Raw genomic sequence first — 23,409 nt, 5'->3', positions numbered from 1 at the left:
TTATATTTTGTTTTAGTTCAAATTTACTTAATTGTAGACAGTATTGAATTGTGAACTGCTTATTTGAATAAGTCCAGTGGACCAGGATTCTAGATTTAAACATAATCTAAAACATTTTTATTTTTCTGAAAAAGACAAGTAAAAATTAGCTGTATAGTATTGATTCAGCCTTCTAGAGACAGTCACTTCTATATGTAATACTCATTGATGTTTCTAAATCTTGGGGTCTTTGCAGTACTTTAGATTGCCTTAAATTTTTTTTTCTTTTTCTTTGTATTCTTTATCACTTTGTATGTATTTGCGTTATTATTATTATTTTTTTGTATATCATAAAGGTATCATGGGATTAATTTGAGTCTTTTGGGGGGGGGCATTAAAGCAACATCTTACTCAACCACACACTGTTACTAGGCACATCTACTTGGTACTGAGGCTTATTTGGGAAAATGTAAGCCAAGCAAGGCAATTATAAAATAGTGGAAAGACCTTATAAAAACAGAAATTTGGTGCACAAAGTAGAGGTATTTAACCGGGACTCTGTCAACTGGGAAGGTTTCCAGAAAAAAGGGACTTTCGAGCCAAAACCTGTAAGATAAGCAGCACTTGTCTAGCCTCCCTCTAGCATGCAGTTTATATTAGTACTCCCATATTCTTACAGACTTGTGCTCTACCAATAGTAAGTTATGAGAATAGTAAGTTATAGTAAGTTTGGTGCTATAATTAATAACCAAATTCAAGATCTTAATTGTACCATGTATCTGTTGTTAGTTTATCTAACCATTTTAAAAGTCCTGCATCTTCTTGGCCAATATCACATTTCAATTGTGAGAGCTTACTGTTTAAAAAGGCAGTTAAATAATTTTTAAAAAATTAATCTTTACCTTCTGCCCTCAGATTTTGATGTTTCCAAAGGAAAAGGGAAAAGGCCTTGAAACAATCACATTCATATACACTTACATACTGAAGTACTGGATTATGATTTCCTAGGGTTTTTCTTCTTCTTTCTTCTTCCCTTTTTTTTTTTTTTTTTTTTTTAACATGTTACTGGGTATTGAACCCAGGACCTTGAGCTTGCAAGGCAAACACTCTACCTACTAAGTAAGCTATATCCCCAGCCCTTTTTTTCATTCTTAATTATTAAGTTCTTAAAGGTTGTCTGTGTACTAACAGGATAGTGAATTGGTCTCTGTGTTGAGTATATTCAAGTTAATGGATAGTTTGAGTTAACACTTGTATTCCTGTTGCATACATTAACCTGCAACAGTTGAATTGAAACACTCTAAGGAAATTTGGGTGATATTTGGAGACATTTTTTGACTGTTAAAGCTTGAGGGAAGTGTGTGTTCCATTGGTATCTAGAGGGTAAAGGTATGAAGCATCCTACAAGACAAGTGTCCTGCAGTGAATTATCCCACTCAGAATGTCACTAGTGCCATCTGGGAAACGCCATAGAAATGGAATGTTGGTATATCTGCTGGGAATGAGTGTATCTAGAGATGTGATGATTTATACAGACAATTGGAAAAGAAAAATGTGAATAGGAATTACAGTGACATGTCAGAAAATAGATTTTATTGGCTTCTTGAGTCATTTACCTGTGGTCTTCAGGCTTTTGGCAATTTACAAAACTTTGTCAAGTGGCAGAGTGCTGCCATTAAAACATTCGTATGACTAAAAGTAATCTGCAGTAATAGTTTTTGTAATCAAGAAAGTTTTTCTAAGTCAAATGTAAAGTAATATTTCTCAGCTTTAAAGAATGAAATTCTGTCATTTGCTGGTAAATGGACAGAGTTAGAGAGTATCATGCTAAGCAAAATAAGCCAAACCCAAAAAACCAAAGGCTGAATGTTTTCTCTGATATGTGGACAATCAGAGGGATAGGTATGGAAGAATAGTTTACTTTGTATTAGGTAGTGGGGAAGGTGAGGGGACGGGAAGTGGTATGGGGGAAGTCCTTGACAGGGTGAAACAGACATTATTACCTCATGTACAGGTATGACTGCATGACTGATGTGATCCTGCAGCATGTATAATCAGAAAACTGAGAGATTACACTCTATGTATGATTTATCAAAATGTATAAATGCATTCTACTTAGAACAAATAAAATTTTAAAAATAAAAATTAAAAAGTTTAAAAAAAGAAATTTAAAAAATCTTGGATTAAACTCTGCAATCAAAAAACAAAGAAAATGTAAAGCAAGACATCTTGTGTTTTCCAGAGGATTATTTCCCAAAATAATCTTATCTCCAAGGATGAACAAAAATCCCGCTACCTGCAGCATCATTCAAAGTAGCTTTTCTTTTAGCCTGAACAAGCACAGATAACACTGTTGCAGAGAATTTTATTAAACCAGCTACAGTGTTAATGACAAATATATTGTTTGGAGAGAAAGCAGAGTAGCTGTGTTGTTTCCTCTACAAAATGACTGCAGAATAATAGTGCCTAATATAAATTTCATGCAGTATGTAAAAGCACCACCAAATGCACACATTACTAGATATTCAGACTCATACTTGGGCTGCACAAGTGTTCTTTCTGAGTATATGTGTTATTTGAAGAAGTGCACTTTTTTTTCCTCATCATGGAAAATCCATGATTCAAGAGAAGAAGTTTTATGTAACAGTTACTATTGTGAGCTGTGATATATAGGATGGAAAAAGTATGTTAGAATCAGTACTGACAGAGTACGATTGTATTTTAATAGGGAACAGCTTCATTTGCTTCAGAACAACCACCTGACACCCCCCCCCTTTTGCACCTGAACATCTATGAAATTGGGATGCATTTTTAATCCGTCTTATAATTAAGATTGTTATACCTCTTTCTTTTTATATCCAGTGGAGTTTTAGACTTGATGAAATAATATAATATGCTTTCACTATTCTGCATGGAAGAAAATAGTGAAAATAATAAATTTAAAATTTTGATCTCTGAATATTCATTTTTTAATTTGCTGAATGGAAAATGTGTGGAACGATATTAAAAGACTTTTCCATACTGCCCATGAGGAGAAAGATGCCCACATGAATCTTTGACATGAAAAAAGACATTAATTTTTAACCCATCTTCATCTCACAGATAATGCCAATAAAGCTATTTCCATCCTTTCAAATAATTCGTGAAAGGGAAATAGTTTAAACATATAATTCCCTGAAATTCACAGTATTATTTCTCAGTGAAAATAACATCTTTTTTTTAACATTTAGATTATGATACTGGAATTGGTAAAGTGTTTCCACTTTACTAAGCTTTGATAATTTTAATTGTTAGAGGGCAAAGTTGATGAAATGGCTGGGCATATTTTTTAAAAGCATCTAAATACTGTAGTGAGATATGAATAGCTCCTAGTGCTTACTGAAATCAAGTATCAGAATCTGATCCCCATAATTTCCCTAATTGAAATATTAATTTTCAGTTTTAGTGTGTTCCTTAGATACTTAGTGAGAGATCCATAATTTTGAAATCTCTTATTTCATTCATCTGGGATCTTCCAACAATGATCTAATGCTTGCTGTTTTAGCTGGTGACCAATGTTTGAGCTAAGAGCTTCTAATTTAGAAGAATGGAGTAAGAAAAATTACCCTCATAGATACAAAGCCTTTGATCCAAGTTGTCTGTCTCCAGGCTGTATATTAAAACCCTGGGATAGCAGACACATCATCCTGTTGCTAATACACAACAGTTTTTTAAAATAATTTTATTAAAACTTTAATTAAAACCAACATTGGGATAACATCACTCTTGAAATTGGTGGTTTTCATGAAGATTGTATGTCCGTTAAAGGATCTGTGAATGATAAAAGTTGGAGAGACTTGGTTGTTTGAAATAAAATTACGCCTCTGGAAGAAAATCTAATACTACGTTTTAATAGACCTCTTCAGGTTAGTTTGTGGCCTGTTTTCTGTGTGGGGAACTTCACATAAGCACTTTGGTCTCAGCTTTAGCCTAGAACTCTTGGCTCTGTGTGTGTGTGTGTGTGTGTGTGTGTGTGTGTGTGTGTGTGTGTGTGTGTGTGTTTTGCTGGGGATGGAACCCAGGGCATTGTGCATGTTAAGTGCAGAGCCTGCCACTGAGCTATAATCCCCCAGACCTCTTGTCGCTTCTTAAAAAACTGTAATTCTCATTTCTGCTTCCCTTCTGCTGACCACTGGCCACTCTTAGTCTTATTTTAATTTTCTGGCCATTTGAGGTTGTTAGGGTTTTTAGATCATATTTTTAGTGAAACCATCTTTTCCTATTTATTTCAGTGGAATGTTAGCACCTGAAGGCATGTTAGCAATAATTGATTCTACTTTTGATATTTAGCAAAGAAACAGATGGAATATCATTCTTGGTCCACTTTTACCTGGTCCTGGCTTTAACTCTTAAAAATGTCAACTTTTCCCACCTAACAAGTGTAAGCATTACTATTGTACTGTTAATAACTGTTATCACCGTTGTGTGTAAAAAGCATTAAATAATTTTTTTATTTAGCATAAATTAAAAATTAGTTTAAAAACCATGTTTTAAGGACAATTTGATTATATGGAATTTTTTTTCAATTTTGTTTTATGGTGTTTAATGGCAGCGCAAAGATTGCATTTCAGGTCTGTTTTCTCAGCCTGCAACTGTTCTCTTGCACTTCATACTTTGCAAGGTATGTAGTCAGGCCTTTGACTCCTCTGCTTGATTTCCTGGTTGTTTTTGACAGAGGTAGTTTGTTCACTTTACAGGCCTGGAGAACTCTATGGGATTACCCATATATTTTCTTAGGGAAACAATAAGCATTCAAGTAAATCCAGGAATGCTGGCTGTCATCCTGTGTGTGTCCTATTTGCTCCCCTTCACTAGAATAGCAGCTGCAGGAACTTTTTCTGTCTTCACTGTCCTGTGCTTGACAACACCTAGAAGGTCTGTCTGGTTCATTCGAGATCAGAATAAATGCTTGTCTTATGAATGTGGGGAATAGATGTATGAATTTACTGCTTCAGATTTTTATCCCCCAAATATAAGGAGGAAGCTTGTAATCCATTTAATACCTTTAACTGAGTATTGTAGTCTTTTCTGTAAAGAAAAGATATATATCCTTTGAAGAAAAAGGATGATTTTGTTGTTAAGGTGATATTACTTGGTTTGGAAATGCTTTGAAACATTGCAGAAAACACTGATTAAACCTAGATTCTTGTGTGGTGGTAAATTTTTGGCTTGTGTTTGACACATCTTCACATGCCTTGGAATATCCTGCTGGCTCAGTATCTGTGGGTATCACAGCAAGGAACAGGTTTTTTGGGGCAAGGAAACAAATAATCTGAAATAAGTTTAGGGAAAATAAAACAGTTATTCTTTCCTAGATAGTCATTTATGCTTCCTTATTTATTTATAGTTGTTCATTTATTTCTATCATGGTGGCCCTTAGAAGTCAGTTCTATTTCAAACACTCTGACAGGAGCATACCTGTCAGTTGCAGAAGAGATTTTTGTCTGTTTTTTAGCTTCCAACATCTTTGTACAGTAGTTTTCTTGCCTTTTGATAATTTTCACTTCCCTCATACACTGTATTTCTTTTTTCTCTAATCAGAGCATCACTCCATAAAAAAAGTGTCTTAAGAGCTTCAGATTACATGATAACTGATCAGACAATTCTCACTAATGACTTTAAAGGTCTCTGTGTAAAGGCTTCACAATTTAATAGAAATAGTAAGTTCCTTTAGGATGATCTTTAGTTGTGACTGTAGAGCGGTCTGCTCAGTCTAAGGCATATTCATAGTGGCAGTAAGATTTTTCCTAAGAGCATTTTAATAATGCCACATTTTTGCTAGAGATTAATTTTTCCTCCAAATTGTACACGTTTTCTTTTCACTAAAAGATCTTTTCAATAAAAAGGGCTTTCTTTTTATTGAGATTGTTGCTCTGTACTTTTTGAGTAGCCTTTCTTTGTTTAATAGCACTGGCCATAGAACTTGGTGGATAATCAAAAGCAAGTGTTTTCTTCTGTCTACCTTAGGAAATACTATTCTGGATCACGAAGAAGTTAGGTGAAGCATCCACCCAGCTTTCCCCTTTATGTGTTTCCTTTTTTTGGTAGGACAAGGGTGAGGGTGATATTCTGTTGGGTTTCCATCTGACTACTGGAATTTTCTCGCTGTCATCCTATACCCTTCTTGAAGGTGTATATATTTAGTGATCTCATTGCTGATCTGTGCTGTTTTGTGGCTGCTTGAAAACAGAATTGATCACCACCTACACCTAGCCTTTCTCCTGTCCACCCCCGCCCCCAAAATCCACTGAGGAATGGAAGTTCCACAAGAGTCTGGATCATTTTATTTTAGACCTGTTCTCCATTGTACTTTGTCCTCTTCCAGGTCTTGAACTTCTTTGAGAATTTGATAAAAACTTTAGACACTTTCTCCACAGAAGTACCTATGCATATTGATTTAGGGAAATTTGCCTTGAAATTCCAGGGTGAGAATTCCTGGGTTGGATACTGATTTCTAAAATAAGATCACAATAGCAAGTGTAGCAAGGCCTCATTAAAAATAAGCCATCTGTTTCTAACCTCAGATTTATCATGAGCTGCATGGAATTTTCTACTCCTTATCTTATAAAACTATTTTTTGGAATAAGTGAAGCATGCAGGGAAAGAGATGGGGACAAGAAAGGATGGGTGGAGTATGTGGTTATAAATATTTATACTTTTCTGATTTAACTAAACCATATGACATTATTTGTCCTTCACTTTCCATTTTTGCCAGCTCTTTCTGTCTTTAGATTGCTATTTAGGTTGCTCCTAAAATATTGTATCCCTCAGACTCTATTTTTATATAGGATCTTTCATATTGATTTTTAAATCCCAGTTTTCTTGGTGTTTGAAGGTAGAGTGATTTTTGGATAGTTGAGGTTACAGGAGTGGATCAAGCCTATATGCAGTACCCAGTACATTATAAATCTGTTTGCTATTCTGGATAAATTTATTACTTCATTTGGGTAGGCAGTGTTTCCAATAGCATTTAACCAGTCCTCTGGGTAAGCTGGCACTGCCACTCCTTCCCAGCTCCACCTCTATCTCACTGGGTTTATTTTTGTTTTGTTTTGTTGTGAGTCCCTATCTTTCCCCCCTCCCACACCTTGGTTGTTTTTTTTTTTTTTTTTCTTTCTTTCTTTCTTTTTTTTTTTTTTTTTTTTTTTTTTTTTTTTTTTTTTTTTTTTAAGGTCACCTATGGGAATGGGGCAGGGAGTTTATTTCTTCTCTTTGGAAGTTATAAATGGAATCAGGAGATGGAAACTTATATAGTACAATGCAATTATATTGTTATATATATATACACACACAATAATAATAGAACACCCAAGATTACCTTTTCTTGAAATCTAATTTTCTGTAGCTTGTCTCTATCTTTATTGAATCTGTTCTTTATTGTACTGAATATAATTAGCTTATAGTTTTAGTATCTAAAAAGTATTTTTTCCTTTTGTAATCCTTTATCATGGTAGATTGTATTGTGGTCATTTTCATATTTGTACATATGAATTCTCTTTCATGAAATGAATATAACAAATTCATAGAATTTCTTTTTTATAGCTACACACACAATCTCCTTTCCCCATTTTCCAAATATATCCCAGTCCCCAATATGGAGATGATAAAAGAAGAGTTTTAATTCTTGGTGGTAAAATTAATCAAACCCAGTTTTCCACAATTATCTCCTTTGACTTCAATAAGTAGTACCATGTCTTCAAGAGTCTAAATATCTCTTTTTTTGCAGTACTGGGGATTGAATCCAGGGACACTCTACCACTGAGCTACAACTCCAGCCTTTTAAAATTTTTTATTTGAGCTGCCTGAGATTGGCCTAAAATTTGTGATCCTCCTGCTTCAACATCTTGAGTCAATGGGCTTACCATGCCCTGCTTAATCTAAATAATATTCTTGAATAATAGGTGGTGGTGATAACCTTTTAGTTATTTCTTAAGTTATTTAGTATACCAAGCTCTTGTTGTAAATTGTTTCTCGTGCACTCCAGTTTTATTGGGGGGGGGGGGGGGGGGGTCTCAGGAAAGTTTCTAGAGAGTCCTGCCCAGGTCTACCTCTTGACTTTTGACTGACAGAAAAATGACATCAAACTTTCAAGTTCTCATTACCATAACAACTCGGTCGCCTTGGCCCACACTGATTAGTTCTAATTGGATTCTTAATCATTTTTACAGTTTTATGGTTAGATAATTATCCTTATCATTTGGAATCTGGTCTGTGAAGAGGGTCACAAAAGTCTGTCCCTTCAAAGCATCTTGAGTTCCTCTTATCAATGTTATTTCCTGTCTGCATTTCCTTGAAGATAACAGGTAGTTTACTGAGGAATGTGACATAACCTGTCACTTAGGCCAGGCAAGGCTGCAGGCAAATTGCTTTGGCAAAGAAAGCATGAGGTGGTCAAGAAAGCATGTGAGGGATCAGCACAGTGGGCCCATTTTACAGACTTGTTATCTTAATCTCATATTCCTACCACCCTCATCTCTCTGTCCCCTAACAGTTTTCCCTGGAGAATTATTTACTATTATTAGCATTTTAGCATTTTTATTTCTAGTCCTCCTTTTTAGGAGGAGGGAGGAACTCAAGCTGTTTCTATATTGGCATTTATAATGGCTTATAATTACACACACACACACACACATTGTTTATTTTTCCTCTTAGCATCTTAGGAACATTCTCTCTGCCATTAAAAAATTTTAGAGATATTCTAAATGATTTTGGCCTTGGAGAAAACAAATTTTTCATAGAAGAAAGATGACTGTATGACTTGAGTAAAGGAGAAGTAGTTAAGATTGATGACTCGGTGTCTTCTCATTGAGGGACAAAATGTACAATTACTAGAGTTGCAAGGCAGGGTTGATAAAGTCTCTGTGTAATTTATAATGTGTAGTACCTATAGAATTTCTCCCTAAAAAGAGTTCATTCAGCTAAGAACCATCTGAACTGGATTAGGTTTAAGTTTTTGAAATTCCTATCATCATATGGTTAGAAGTTGAAACTTATTTTCTAGGCGAGGAAATTAAGACCCAGAGAGACAAATGTATTAACCATTGGGCAGCCATGTGAATTAGGATACTTTTTAGGACATGATGTCACTGTAGCTTTATCAGACTTTCTAACACAGGTGGTACTCAGTAAATGGCTTCAGAATAAGCAAAGCAAAGTGATTCTGTGAATCATCTATCCCGGCGCTTTAATGTGTAAACTGCCAACAGTATCTCCTATGAGTGTTATTTTTTTTCCTTTTTGATTATTTAGTTCTTATGACTGATGATGCATCTCTTTCTGTTTTTGTGAAAAGAACTGGCGATTGATATTGATAGCTCCTTGTAGAATGAAACTAATAGTTCATTTTGGTAGCCCTTCTTTCTTTCTCTTTTTTAGAACTTGTACTCATGAGGTCATTCTTTTTTTTTAACATTAAAATCTCCGGAAAGGTTTATAGGAAAGACAAATCAAGCATGATTGTTTTTATTACAGAAATGTCTTCTGCTTTTCAAAATATTGTACAATAGTTTTCATTGAAGCCTAACATGAAAATAGCATTTTAGGGCTAAGTACTGGGGAAGGTTTACCTATTTTGAGATCTTGTCTTTTTCCCCTTTTGGATAAAGTCAATGACCATATTTCCTTTTTTTTGCTTTGATTAATAGAAATGCTGGGAGCCAAATTTGCAAATCATAATAAAAATATCTATGATTGATTGATTTCGTTCAAGTCTGTGCTTCACCTTCTTTTTCTGCCTTCTTTATTTCATCTGGACTTGTTCTGGTATTACTAATTGTTTTGTATACTTTAAACTACTTCAGTTCCTTTGTAAATAGTGAATACACACACACACACACACACACACAAATTGCCTAATAATTGTAAACCTTTCTAGTTATTAGTAGTCATGTGTTTTTAAAACATTCCATTCTTTGAGAATATTTTCCACACCTAACGCTATGCCAGCATTAATCTAGTACCTTCTATATTGCTGTAAAGATGACAGAGATGTTCTTTGTCCTCATGAAAGAGCCTATTTAATATTCTCCCTCACCCTCAAACCCAGAGATTCTTAATTTGGTTGCTAATATACTGTGCTCTTAATTGTAGCAAGAAGCAGCAGGGATCAGTAAGTTATTTTTTATGTTACCATTCTTCATGGTGAGGGGTCTGTGTTCCTAAGTCTGTCCAGGTGAATTCTCTTGGTTTGTGTAAATAAATATCAAATGACATACAGTTAAATTCCTATCGATTTTGTATTGACCACTGTATGCTAGTGTTTTCATGACCAAGGACTAACTGTATATGTATTTTAAATTCTCATAACCCCAAAGAAATGGGATTTCTTGACTGTATTTCATGATTTGGTTAAGAATATGTGCTACAGTATGTTCATGTTATTTTCTGGAGAGAATCAGTTTATTTCTTAGACAACTCCTTGAAACAACATTAAAATCTCTCAGAAAATCTAACTTCCAATAATTTCCAAGACACTTAGTAGTTTTAAAAGGTAGAATGACCACTGTCCTATCTCCGCTCCCAGTTTTTATCTCCAGGTTGGCATTCAAAAGGTTTTTTTTTTTTTTGCCAGAATTTGTTAAATACTTTAAAGAATAAACACCCCAGATAAATGTACTATTTTAAAAAAATTATCCAACATTATTAAGAAAGGCAGTATTTTTGTCCTTTCTTTTAAAATAAGATAGAATAGTTTTGAGGTAGAGTAGAATTTATATTGGATAGTTTATTGTGAAAAACTGAACTGTTACCAAAAATCTTAAGCAGTCACAGGAATGGCATTAATAACAGATGTATTAATTGAAACTAGGGATGAATACATGATACAGACTGGGTAAAGAAAATATTAACGTTTTTAAAGAAATCTGTGTATTCCATAATTCTCTTTACCCAAAGTAGACTTTATTTAATTCTTTCAAATGCACATTCTGTTTGCTTAAATCTACATCTGCCACTAGCTTTGAACACTGCCTGAAACGTATGTGTGGCTTGGCAGAAAGTCTGATATGAAAAGGAAAGCACAGAATAAAGTTTGTCTTGTTAAATAATGGCACAGAGCCTTCACAGTCACAGTGTAAGAGTGCTCACTGGTGTCCCATGATGCTGCTGGGTAGAGGCTTGTAATTATTTTCTTCAAAGTCTTGCTTGAGCACTCATGCCAGCACAGTTAGGAGATTTTATGCATTCTGCTTCCCTGTCATATTTGTTGAAATCATTCCTTCATTTCAAGGAAGTTGTGGGGTTTCGTTTGCTTCTTTGCTTTTTAAATTATTTGCATTTCCTGTTTGAGTTTTGTTTCTTTGCTGCAAAGAGTGTGTACTAGATCTGGTCTCTGTTCCTTTACTTGATGTGCTTATGCAGGTCAACTTTGATCTGAGCCAGTATTTATTTACAATGTAGTCTTGGCACAGGTTTCAAATAGTTATATAAAGTGCAGTGTTTCAGGAGTTTGATTGCATATTTGTGATAGTTATCTACTCTGGCATTTAGAAATCTTTGACAGTAGTTTTACCACTGAAAATCTTACTGCTAGTGCTAAATAAATTACTGTTTAATGTAGTGATTAAACTGCAAAAGATGTGGTTTCTGAAAACCTGGAAATTTTTTGTATATTTCTGTTGTACCTGTGTGCTATACTTTATTGCTTCAGAAATAATTTATTTTACACTTTCCTAGGCTTTGGAGCCAGAGTCTGAAGTCAAATTGAAGTCAAAGCTTTTCTAATAGGTTTTTCAATAATCAAGATTACATTAGAGTTATTTTGAGAACTAGTTAGATTACATGTGCAGACTGCTTAGTAGGAAGTATGACATAATAAGTGCCCACTAAGTGCTGGGGTTTTTTTTGCCTTGCTAATACCCTTCTCTAGCCTCTGTATATGCGTATTTCTTGTAAGATAGCTTTAAAGAATTTTGACTTTATATGGTATAATATATCATCATCAAATAAGACACTGGGTTCTTAAAATTGTTTTCTGTTTTTTAAATTTAGATAACTTTGTCCTTTAAGAATTCCCTAATAACACATTGTAAATCTTTTTCCCCTTAACCTGCTAGGCAGATCTCAAGTTTTTGATTTTGAATATTCCACAACTTTACTTTCTTTTAGCTCATCCCAGCCTATCCAGCTATGACAGCTCTTTGTTCTTGTTTTTGCAATGAGAAATTGAGTTTCATGAGGGCCCACTTTAAATTATAAAATAAAAAACCTGACTTTTTAACAGTGAGGGGGAGTGATTGAAAGTGAAAAGAATACTGGTCATTCTGAATGAAAAACTTCAAATCCATTTGTCATTCCCAGTGATATTCAGGAGCATTGCAGACTCATATTCTAGTTTGGTTGATTGCCACTGTAGCTCCAGAAACAGCATTTAAATATAAGACAACATATTATTTTCAGTGTTTGCATATTTGAAGATAAAACGAGAAAACCCAACAAATGTGGTAGGTTTTTGAAAAGAATAGTTATTGGGCAGTCTGCCTCAGTTAAGACAGTTTTAGCTCTAGGCGCTTTAAATTTGACTGTTTTGCAAAGAAGATACTGGAAAAAGTGAATGTGAATGGATTGGTGCCAGACTTCAGACAGTTATTCACTGTTTTAAACCAGTCTCTCCTTTGCTTGGGAGAGGCTAGTCCCATTAAGACAGTTGTAGAGGTTGAAAAGATTTATAAAACTTTAGCTCATTTTTATAATCCTTCCAAATTTTGTAGTGTCACCTCAATTGCATCTAAGTGCAGCTTTTGTATTAGTAATTTGAGCTGGCTTGATAGTAACTACCAGTTTGTTTTTATAATTCATTTGCTGCTTCTCCTCAGTTGGTAGGGCGTTTGCTTTTTAAACGAGGCATGCTTAAAAGGTTCTTTCCTAACTTCTCATTAAAAGATTCTAAGCCCTTCTGTTGAACATTATTATAAATTTAAAAATGGTCCCATCTCCAAAAGGATTTCCCTCTTGCTGTTTGTTTTTGGGAAACAAATCATTAACTCAGAAATGAATGTCATTGACTGAATTGCTGCTTTGGCTTCTGTTAAATATGAGACCTTTAGTTAAAAAAAAAAAAAAAGTTGCCAACGAATGGTTGTTTCTTCCTTAACCTGTATTTACATAGCAGTAGGAATTCTGGCTCTTTATATCAAGGATCCCCACTTTTCTTTTCCTTCTTTTCCCTTTTGTTTCTTTGGTGTGGTTCTTTTTTGAGGTGTGAACCACTCCTTGGATAAGAGTAAACCTAATCCCTGTCTTTTATACCCTCCTTTTAAACTTCAGCCAGGAAGGTAAATACTGGCTAGATATGAAGAGGCTTATAGCGTTCCCTTCATTTACCAGAGTCTGTGGGCTGTGTCATGGTTATCATCATCACAGTCACTTGCAGGAATCATAAAGCTCCTCCATTTGCCCAAGTGTTGTAGCTAAACCATGTCTCTCTGATTGCTTTACCTACCCACACCACCATATAACTCCCAAGAGAGACAGACCCAGGGTAACCACAAAAGCAAAAGAGGCTTTGGAGATTGGAATCTGGAATGACTATTCCCGTTTTACTGTGTAAAACTGATTGGCATATCACCAATTCATGATTTTTTCTTTGTCTCCACTATAGGCCAGAGGGGTAAATAGGTGTCAGCTAGTGTGGCAGCTCAGCTCAGTTGATTAATGGTGGCTGCTGGAAGCATGGTTTTGATATAGTTGAGTGGGACAGTCTGCTATTTATTTCTTTCTCCTACTTAGTTTTACCAAGAAACCTTTCCAGGGGTTGGTTTTGTACTTTCTGAAAATTTGGGTGGAAGGAAGAAGAAAAACCGTGAGTGAAGGGAGATGAGAGCCATACATCTGCATCAACATTAGAACAAAGTCACAGACCTCAAAGTCTGTAAAGATACAGCAGTTCACGTGTCTGTTTGTGAGTTGTGTCTCTTATTCCTTAGAGTGTAAACAATACCACTTAAAGGGGGAAGAAGAATCAAAGTGCCTCCTTTCAAATAGTGCCTGTTTTGCACTGGGCATTGTATTCCAGCTTCATTTTGAAACTTCAGCATCCCTGTCCCCACCTTTTTTTTTCTTTCTTCTTTTTTTTTTGAAACCAGGATCACTCTACCATTAAGCCCATACCCCCATCCTTTTTTATTTTAATTTTTTGATGCAGGGTCTCGCTGAGTTGCTGAGGCTGGCCTTGACCTTGCAGTCCACCTGCCTCAGCCTCCTGAGTTGGATTCAGGTTTGTGCCACCACAGTCCGTCCCTACCTTTTTAGGATTCACTTTTAGATCCTTCTTTGTCTCTGTAACATCTCCATACAGGGCTTTTAGGAGGGTCACTATTTTTCCTAATTATGACTTATTTGTTGGTTCTTAATATCAAGGCAATAAAGTTCAAATCATTATAGAGAATGTCCTAAAACTTCTCATAGAATGGTCCAACATCAATTTGTTGTGTAATGATAATATTCCAGCGCATTGGAGAGTAAAACCAGTTCTATTAACATTCTCCTTTAATTTTGTTATTCATTTAAGATGTTAAGGTGATAGGAAAACCCTTATGACTTACAAATAAGTATGTTTAAACCCTTCCAAAATCTGGTATGTCATTTTCTAAGCTATAGATAAGGAAAATATACATACTTCCCTCTTTCCTCCCCGTAACAGAAAAAGCTAATTTCTGTACTCTTCAGTCCCCAGAAATAAATACATTGGAGCTGGATTTATTTATTCCTTGAGCAACCTTGGGGATACAGGCCTCATATTCCTAACTCTTCTCAAGTTTAGAGAAATACTCATTTTCATTCTTATCCTTATTGGAGAGTGTGTTAAATTAGGTAAGATACTGCACAAGAAATAATTTGAAAGAAAGATCTTGGAGGATTTTTTTTGGGGGGGGGGTATTTTTTCTTGGTTTGGTTTGTTTTGCCTTCATGTATTCTGGAAATGTGCTTATAAAATCTGTTTTATTTAGATTATTTGAAAGACAACACAGTTATCGAATTTTTTTTTTCAGAGAAATGTATCTTGATTTAAATCATAATGCATGCTAGAGACCCTGTTTTAGCTAATAGACAACTCCTTGTTTATAGTTAGCATATCCAAATGCTGAAATATTGTGGAATCCCAGCGTTTTACTGGAATGAGTTCTCAGTTCTCTTTGGCAATGGGAAAACTAAACATCAGAGAATCATTCACTGTACAACAGGATACCCACGGGTGGGTGGAGGTGTCCAAACTGGCACAAGAACCTTTGTCTTTAGATTTCAGGTCTTTTTTTCTTCCATTGCAAGTTGCTAGACTCTACCCTCTGTATTACTAGTCACATTGCATGCCAACACACTTTGCAAGTACTGATGTTTTAAATGTTGTCTTATAAAATTGTTTCTATATTATCATTTGTTGGGTAATCTCTATTTTTTGTTCTCTTTCCCTTTAAGATAAATTGCATTTAGTTTCATTCCTGTTTTACTTATAATGTTGGGACTTTTCATTTGTAAGTTAAATTTGACTAAAATTTGCTAGCCAAATCTGTAATTTTACTTTGATTTAAGAGAATCAAGGCATTTTAAAACAGAAGGAAACCATAGCAATGATTCTATCTCACTCCCAATTTGTGTGGTTAATATGCATCTATTAAACTAGCTGAAGGAAGGGGAGGTTCTCTTATGTGCCAGAGAAATAAAATAGTAAGATGAAAGAATTAATATAAATCATCATATCAGTTTTATACTGCTTCAGGCTGTCATACTGTCTGTAAAATAGATTTGCAGGACTGCGGTGTTTTTTAATCATGGTTTAGAATATAACAGGCTATAAGGCTTTGTTTTCAGATGTTATGTACAAATGTGCAGAAACACTGGTATGTACGTATGTCTTGTGTATAAACTTCAACTCTTCCCCCATAACCTCTAAATATGAACAACTTGAGTAATGGTGGCCAAACCACCGTTATCTTAATACTTTTCCCCTTCTTATGAACGAATGGACTCACTTTCGAAACAGATTTGCTGGTTTCCAAACAGTTGCCTAATATACGTCTTGACACTAGTACACCTTCCAGTTCTGTTGCAGTTTTGCCATGGGCTTAGAACTTGGTCCTATTTAAAAAAAAAAAAATTTTTTTTTTGAATAGTTGATGAGTTAGCTGCCATTTTTTATGAACGAGAGAGATATAACCATGGAATAAGCAGATTTAGAATTTCTCAGCCCACTAGTGAGTTTTGAAAAATAAGACTATGCATCTGAGGAAGGTACTTTTATGCTTTGTCACCTGAATCTTGTTTGTTTTGTAAAGTCATAGCACTCTAACTAAAGGAATGACAGGCATAAAACCTTGTTTTTATCAAAACTTGATTAAGAGTTTTAAAAGTGAACTACTCAGGTTCAGAGTTAAGCAAATATGGTTACTTCATGGAATGTGACCATTACGTTGACTATAAAACTTTTTCCTTTATTATACATTATTGGGCTATAATGCTTTTTAAATGTCATTTATTACACTGTCAGCTTATACTGTAAGTTAATAATATACATTGTAGTCATTAATTTGATGAAAGTAAAAGTCATTAAATCTTTTTGTTTTATATATGATAATTAAAATTTAACTCTATCCTAATGAAAAAAGTGTCACTTAACACAAAGAAGACTTGGACGAAAGGAAGAAAAGAAAACAATAATTCTTTTTTAAATTTAGTGTATGCAGCAGGGGGCACCAGATGAAGGCAAAAATGAATTCTTACCTTTTAAATCAGCTATAGTCTATGTGCTGTTTATATTGTAAGTAATGTGGTAGTTGATTATTTCTCCTTAGTTTTCTTGTTGGTTTTAACTTCACAGTTCTAAAAACTGTTAAAGAAGAGATTAACTGTTGATAACTATTCTCACCTGTTGATTCAGATGAGACTTCTTAGAAGCAGCCAGTCTAGTAATTATACAAATTTTCCTTAAATATTTTACTATTTTAGTGTTTGAAAAAAGAGTGTGTAAACCACATTTAATAATTCTTTGTTTAGAACATTAATACTGTAATCTTAATATTTTTTTCTTCAGAATGGTTTACATTAATGATAAAAGGAAAACCCAATGATTTGAAAGCTTAATTTTATTCTCTTTACATATGAACTGAATGACTTCTCACCTGGAAACCTGTTCTTTATGACTAATAAATAGTCACATAGAAATTTGTTTCAGTAAAGCTTATTTTTAATATTGGTGGTGTCACTGAAGTTTTTCTTTTGTTTTTCTCCTCTCCATCATCTAGTCCAGTATCAGATGGAAATGATGCGGAGCCTTCGCCATGTAAATATTGATCATCTCCACGTGGGCTGGTACCAGTCCACGTACTATGGCTCGTTTGTCACCCGGGCACTTCTGGATTCTCAGTTCAGTTACCAACATGCCATTGAAGAATCTGTTGTTCTCATTTATGGTTAGTAGGAGGTTCCTTTATTATTCTTTTCTTCCCTGAATATTATTACTACTATTTTCGCTTTCTGTCTTTATACTTCTAAGAGCAGCCTGGCAGGCTTTCTCAAGTAAATACCAACCCTGTTTCTGCAGCAGCCTCAGCAGCAGCTAAGTCTAGACAGGGTTTCCTTCTTTCTGTTTATTTTTCTTGCTATCAGAGCCCTGATGTGTACATTTTGGAATGCTGGAGTAGCTGCTTCATTTTTATTCCTCCATCTCCCCTCCCTCATTGAAGGGGCTGGTGGAACTAGACCAGATGTCTAACAAACCCCGATTGCTGGAGTGTCTGGCTCTGTACGTGACTGACCAATCATAACACAGCGTGCCAAGTTTTTTTTTTTTTTTTTTTTTTTTTTATACCTCTGACAGCAGCGTACAAAACCTGGACTGTTTCTTAGCACAAAGATTTTTTTCTTTTCGGCCTATTTAATGGTGTTTCCTCAAGCTCTCCAGACCAGATGTTCTGTGCTGTATCAGAACTGTAGGCAATTTAACAGCTTTATAGCCTTCCCCCTCCCCAAACACTCACAGTTTGCCATATCTGGCAGACTTGCATATAGTTTCCAGCTGAGAAGTAAATGTAACGTCCTGAGTATCTGTCAGAAAAAATACTAATGAATACGATCAATCTTATGAGCTGCCCCAAAATTGTTTCAGTATGTTAACAATTGGATTACAGTAAAGAACAAGTTGTTAAAGTGTACTTATATTGGCTGGAAACATTGCATCATCAGACCTTGATGAATTTTCCACTTGTTTCAATCTATTTTGGTTTTCATTTTATCACCTATTGCTAAAAGTTTCACTGTGTTAAGTTTCAGACAACATGAATGTTAACACAGGTTTTAGGCGAATATTGGCATGCCAGAGCCATTATCATGCTGCAAGTGCTAAGCTCCCTTACTCATGGAGTGTTTAAGCAGTTAGTTTTGACAAAATTTTCTTTTTCTAAACTAAAAAGACACTTTTGTGATAGCACTTTGACGTAGTGGTTTTGTTTTTTACAATCTTTTAATTAAGAAATGTGAACAGTGATTATTAGGTTGTATAAATTTTGTTTGCAGGGTTATTCATTTTAGTTGACTGAAGAACTATAAAAGTGCATACAGTGATTTTGTTTAATATCCATTAGTATTTTCTCTAGTTATTCAAGATGTGTAGAATATGATCGGTTTCATTTTCAAGACAATTACTGGTTCTAGATGAGGGATGGATTTCAAAATATCTTAACAATGTGTGGAATCTTCTTTTTTTTTTTTTTTTTTTTTTTTTTTGGGGAAGTTAACTCTACCGATTGCAAGTAGAACAGAACAATCACTGCATCTTTGCCTACTGTTTGCTATAAATGGTTTGAATGTGCTTCAAGTTGTGTTGTCATTATTTATTTTGGTCTTCATTATCCGAAGATGATGTGATAAGTAGCAGAATGTGCCTAGAACCAGTGTCAATAGAATTCTTAGTAATTACTTTCTTTTTTTCTTTTGAGATCCTATAAAAACTGCCCAAGGGTCTCTCTCACTAAAGGCATACAGACTGACTCCTAAACTTATGGAAGTTTGTAAAGAGAAGGATTTTTCCCCTGAAGCGTAAGTGTTTGGGGGCCCAAGAGGCATATGGTAAAGGACTGGGTGTTTTTCTTTTAAAATGTCAGTTTGCCACATCTATTGAAAGCTTGGTTGTGCTGCAGTAATGCTTTTGCCATGTGGACTATAGTTTTCTGCATGCCGAGTGCCACTTGATTTCTCCCTTCCCATGTTTAGATTATTCTTTATGGAGTGTCTCATCTGTTGTTCTCACCATGGGTGAATTCACTTAGAGTGGGAATTAATTAGCTATTGTATTTGAAGAAATAAATGATAGAATAAAGGGAGATGGAAAAAGTGATCAGTGGCTGTCAGATTGTAAGTTCTGTGTCAGACCGCGTGCAACCTGCATGTCTTGTTTCCTGAGCTCCTCTTTTGCAGGGGGGAGGAATATGAACATTTTTAAGGATTCAGTAAAGAATGTGCCTCATTGGAAATTTTATGAGTGACAAATATACAATGAATCAGCTAACTAATGGAGCTTATTCTGTGATCCTACTTAATGCTATTGGATATTTATGTTTTAAATTTTTAAATATTTAAAATTCTTCTATTTGTTAATTACAGAATTTTTGATTTTTTTAAAATGAAATCAAAGTTAATGACTTTGACTTCATATAGGGAAAATTCATCTATAGTTTCCCGTATGAATCCTAAAAATTTAAGGTATACAATTTTTATAAAAAGAAAAGCCAACTCATGAACAATTTCTGGATATGGAGATACAGCTAACTCTGAGAAGCTGTCTTCTACACTGTTGTTTGTGGAGTCTTGGCTTTTCAACTAGTCGTTAATCTTTTTAGTTCAGCACACTTAAACAATAACCTTTATAAGAAATAGAATATTTCTCTTCTGGATATATATTTTAAATATTTTAGATGCATAACTTACTGTGGCATTTACATATTTTGTTAGTTCATTATAATTATATATGTTACATTTTACTCTCAGTGAAATGTTTAAGGATACTTGATTTCAAAGAACAAATAGTTTTCTTGCCAATTTATTTTCTTACAGTTGAAAAAACTCAGATCTTTTTCAAAGAGTGCCAATGAAAAGAATCTTGGAGATGGCTTATATTTAGGTAAAATGTATGAAATAGTTAATTTAACATTTACTTCTGACCATCAGTCTAAAGTATTTTTAACACGCTTCACAGATTGAAAAAGGCAAATATCACCTTTGAGCACATGTTTGAAGAAGTGCCGATTGTAATTAAAAATTCACATCTGATCAATGTCCTAATGTGGGAGCTTGAGAAGAAGTCAGCTGTAGCAGATAAACATGAATTGCTCAGCCTTGCGAGTAGGTAAGTGGCTCTGCCTAATGAAAAGTACCCTTTTTATTGCTTTTTTGCAAGATTCTTTTACATACTTTCCCTGTGAAGAAACAAAAAAAAAAATTATTTAAGAACATTTTGAGATTGCTAAGATCTATGTAACAGCATGTAGTATTTGTCTAGCCCTTTTAAGATCCCAGGAAAACTGCCAAACTGATAAAGTGAAACAAACACATTGTTTGAATACTAATTGATCCTGTTGCTGTTTCATTTTGCACTTTGATATGGTAAATACCCATGGGGGAGGGCTTTTTTATTCGGCTCGGCTTTATTTATTGTACACTGTCCTGAGAGGCTTATGCTGTTATATCTAGATATTTAATAATGCTCTGGAGAAGAATGGAAATGCTTCTTTCTTTTACTGGTTGCACTTGCCCAGGTTCAGATACATGCTCTATTATTAGTAAACTTCTAGTTATTTGAGTATTCAATGAAAATTAGAATTTCTGAACTTGACACTGGCTTTTGCTGTCAGACTGGTGATGTGATTTCCTTCAGTGTGACTACTTTTGCAAACTAGTTGGTAAGGTAATATTTATTAAATTGCTAAAATGCTGACTGAGGTGTTCCAGACAGATTGTTTCTTTTATGGAATTACTGTGTTGTCCCACCCGCCCTGAACTCTTTCTCTTATCATTTTTAATTTTTGCAGTACTGAGGATTGAACCCAGGACATGCTAGGAAAGCCTTCTTCCACTGAGCAACCCCACCATACCCCAGCCCACAGATTCTCACTTTTAACAGAAATGTATAGCTTCTCTGAAATGCTGTTTAAGCTTTATGTTAGTGATTTGTTGTTGTTGGATAAGGAGGCAGTGGCTAGCAGTAGCATAATATGAAATGGGCAGAATGAGTAATCAATCAGTACATATTTGTTGGTTGAAAGGTGAGGTGTGTTTTCTTCAGCAACTGGTTTGGAACAGAAGTTTATCAGATTTCCAGTTACCCTGAACAGATGCTTATTTAAAAAACCAAAACAAACAAAACACAGTTTCTTCTTCCCACATACAATGCAAGGGAGATAATGAACCCCTAAGGACCAGACACCATAGTGTCTTCTCTGTGCTCTGGTATGAATATGTGTATGCTTGAAATGCCACCTTCCATTGCATCAGTTAATCACAAAAACCACTAGAAAGTTTTGACAGGGCAGAGTTGGAAACTGAATGGTAAATGGAGTGCTAAATGATACAGCCAGGTTGTAAGACTAATTTGGAACCAAGAGTGTTCTGTTTGACTGCAAACATATATTCATAATAATCCTTAAGTTTGTCTGTTTCAGAAGGTCATATTTCTTTATTGCTTTTACAAACACTCTTGGCATACCTATATTTAAAGCATTGAGCTAAGAACCTTTTTCAGCATTCAGGGTTACAATTTGATGTAGTAAGTATAAAAATATATAATAATTTTAAATTTACTACATGAAAGCTGTTGCTTATATAACTCATCTCTTCACCTTTTCCCAGGCCTCCTTTATTGAGCATACAAAACAAGTATAGCCCTTATTGAGCTTTCATATTACCAGGAAGCTGGTCTATAATATTCATTTCTCTAAAGCAGCAGCTGTAATAGCCAAGAAACTGTTCTCAGTTTGCCATAGCAACTAAGACGTAGAAAATTGTTTTATTTTAGTTTTATGTATTTTTATATGAAAAGCCTGAAATACACCTAATGTACATATTAGTTTTTAATTTCTAACGTTAGTAGCATGATGATGGCAATCAGTCCAGTTGTCCTAAAAATTTAAGGAAAAAAAAAAAAAAAAGACCTTCAGAGATTATTCTTATGCAACTCCTTAAACACTTTGAGGATCTTTTCCATGACCCATATATGAGTACCGTTTCTTTGATTTACCTGACAAATTTGTTCTGTGCTATGAATGATTTGCTTTCATTTTTAAAAATCCTAACTTTATGTTTAAATTTTATTATATGGAAGTTCTAGTAGTGGTTCCATATCAGCCTTAATTAGTTTTTTTTTTTTTTAATGTGTAACACAAGCCTTTAACTTTTCACACATGAAAAGCAATTATTTTTATTTTCCCATAAGAAAAATTAAACTAAGGGTGAGCATCCTACATTAAAGATAATAAGCATAGATTGATACTGTAGCCAGAACTGACTTAGCAGTCCATGTCTTGGTTCACATCTGTTTAAGTTATCTGTTTTCAGTTCTTTGTTTCCTTGGCAATAAAAGGAAAGACTATATTATTGAAACACCAACAGTAACTCCCTGTTTGAGTTTGCTAGTTGAACTGATTCTGAAAATGAAAGATTTTCACAAAATTGCCCTTGGTAATGAATTTGATTTTCTGTGACTGTTTATGAAATAGTTGTGTATTGTTAGTTTCTGGTGCCCTTCAAGGCCTCTATTGTGAGGAATGTTGACTGTTTCTGATTGATTATGTTTCTGAAGAGCATTATTGTAATATCACTATTAGGAAATCTTTAAAACCCACATATTTGTGCTTGTGGCAGTGTTCTTTCATTATAATAACATATACTTACAGCATGTAAAGTCATGTTTGGTAGAAAGAGGGGTCCCTATTTTAGCAATACTTTTCTGGATGCTAAAATTGGTCTTCCAAGATTTAAGGACTCAACAAATAATAGATTTTTCTTTGCCTGTAGCTCTTCCTCTCCTCTGTTTTTCTCCAGTGTCACTGCTCTCCTGTCTTTTTCCAGCCACAGAATTGGTAGTGAGCTTTCCCTCTACCTTATTTCCTTTTTCACTTAATGGCATAAATGACTTATTTAATAACCAGCCATGTAGCTAATGGCATCTCTGTACTTAATATGGCTCGTTGGGCCTCAGTTCTCTGGTGAAAATGAAAGGATCAGCTTCCTGAGATCAGTCCCATGCTGTCCTGATTTCTCTGGACCTCATTCATTCGCTCTATCTTCTTCCTCATAGATTTTTTTAGTTCTTTATCCTAGTTTTTTCTGTTATCCTTATTGGCTTGTTTTTTCCCCATTAATTTTTTTAAATGTTCAACACTTAAAATTGACAGGATAATGCAGTGAATA

At 34.6% G+C, this 23,409-nt stretch overlaps 1 protein-coding gene across 2 annotated transcripts in view; it reads left to right on the top strand.

Annotated features, from left to right (window-relative positions):
• Positions 1 to 23,409, top strand: part of EIF3H (eukaryotic translation initiation factor 3 subunit H) — a 97,326-nt gene that overhangs the window by 65,104 nt on the left and 8,813 nt on the right. For both annotated transcript variants that reach the window (XM_079142093.1, XM_079142094.1), the window contains exons 3-5: positions 17,253 to 17,420; positions 18,945 to 19,044; positions 20,201 to 20,350. In XM_079142093.1, the coding sequence (XP_078998219.1) occupies positions 17,253 to 17,420; positions 18,945 to 19,044; positions 20,201 to 20,350 (418 nt within the window). The remainder of the gene's footprint in view (positions 1 to 17,252; positions 17,421 to 18,944; positions 19,045 to 20,200; positions 20,351 to 23,409) is intronic.

This window comes from Sciurus vulgaris (genome assembly GCF_902686455.1).
Source record: "Sciurus vulgaris genome assembly, chromosome: 1".
NCBI lineage: Eukaryota > Metazoa > Chordata > Mammalia > Rodentia > Sciuridae > Sciurus > Sciurus vulgaris.
This window is presented reverse-complemented; position numbering and strand designations above follow the sequence as displayed.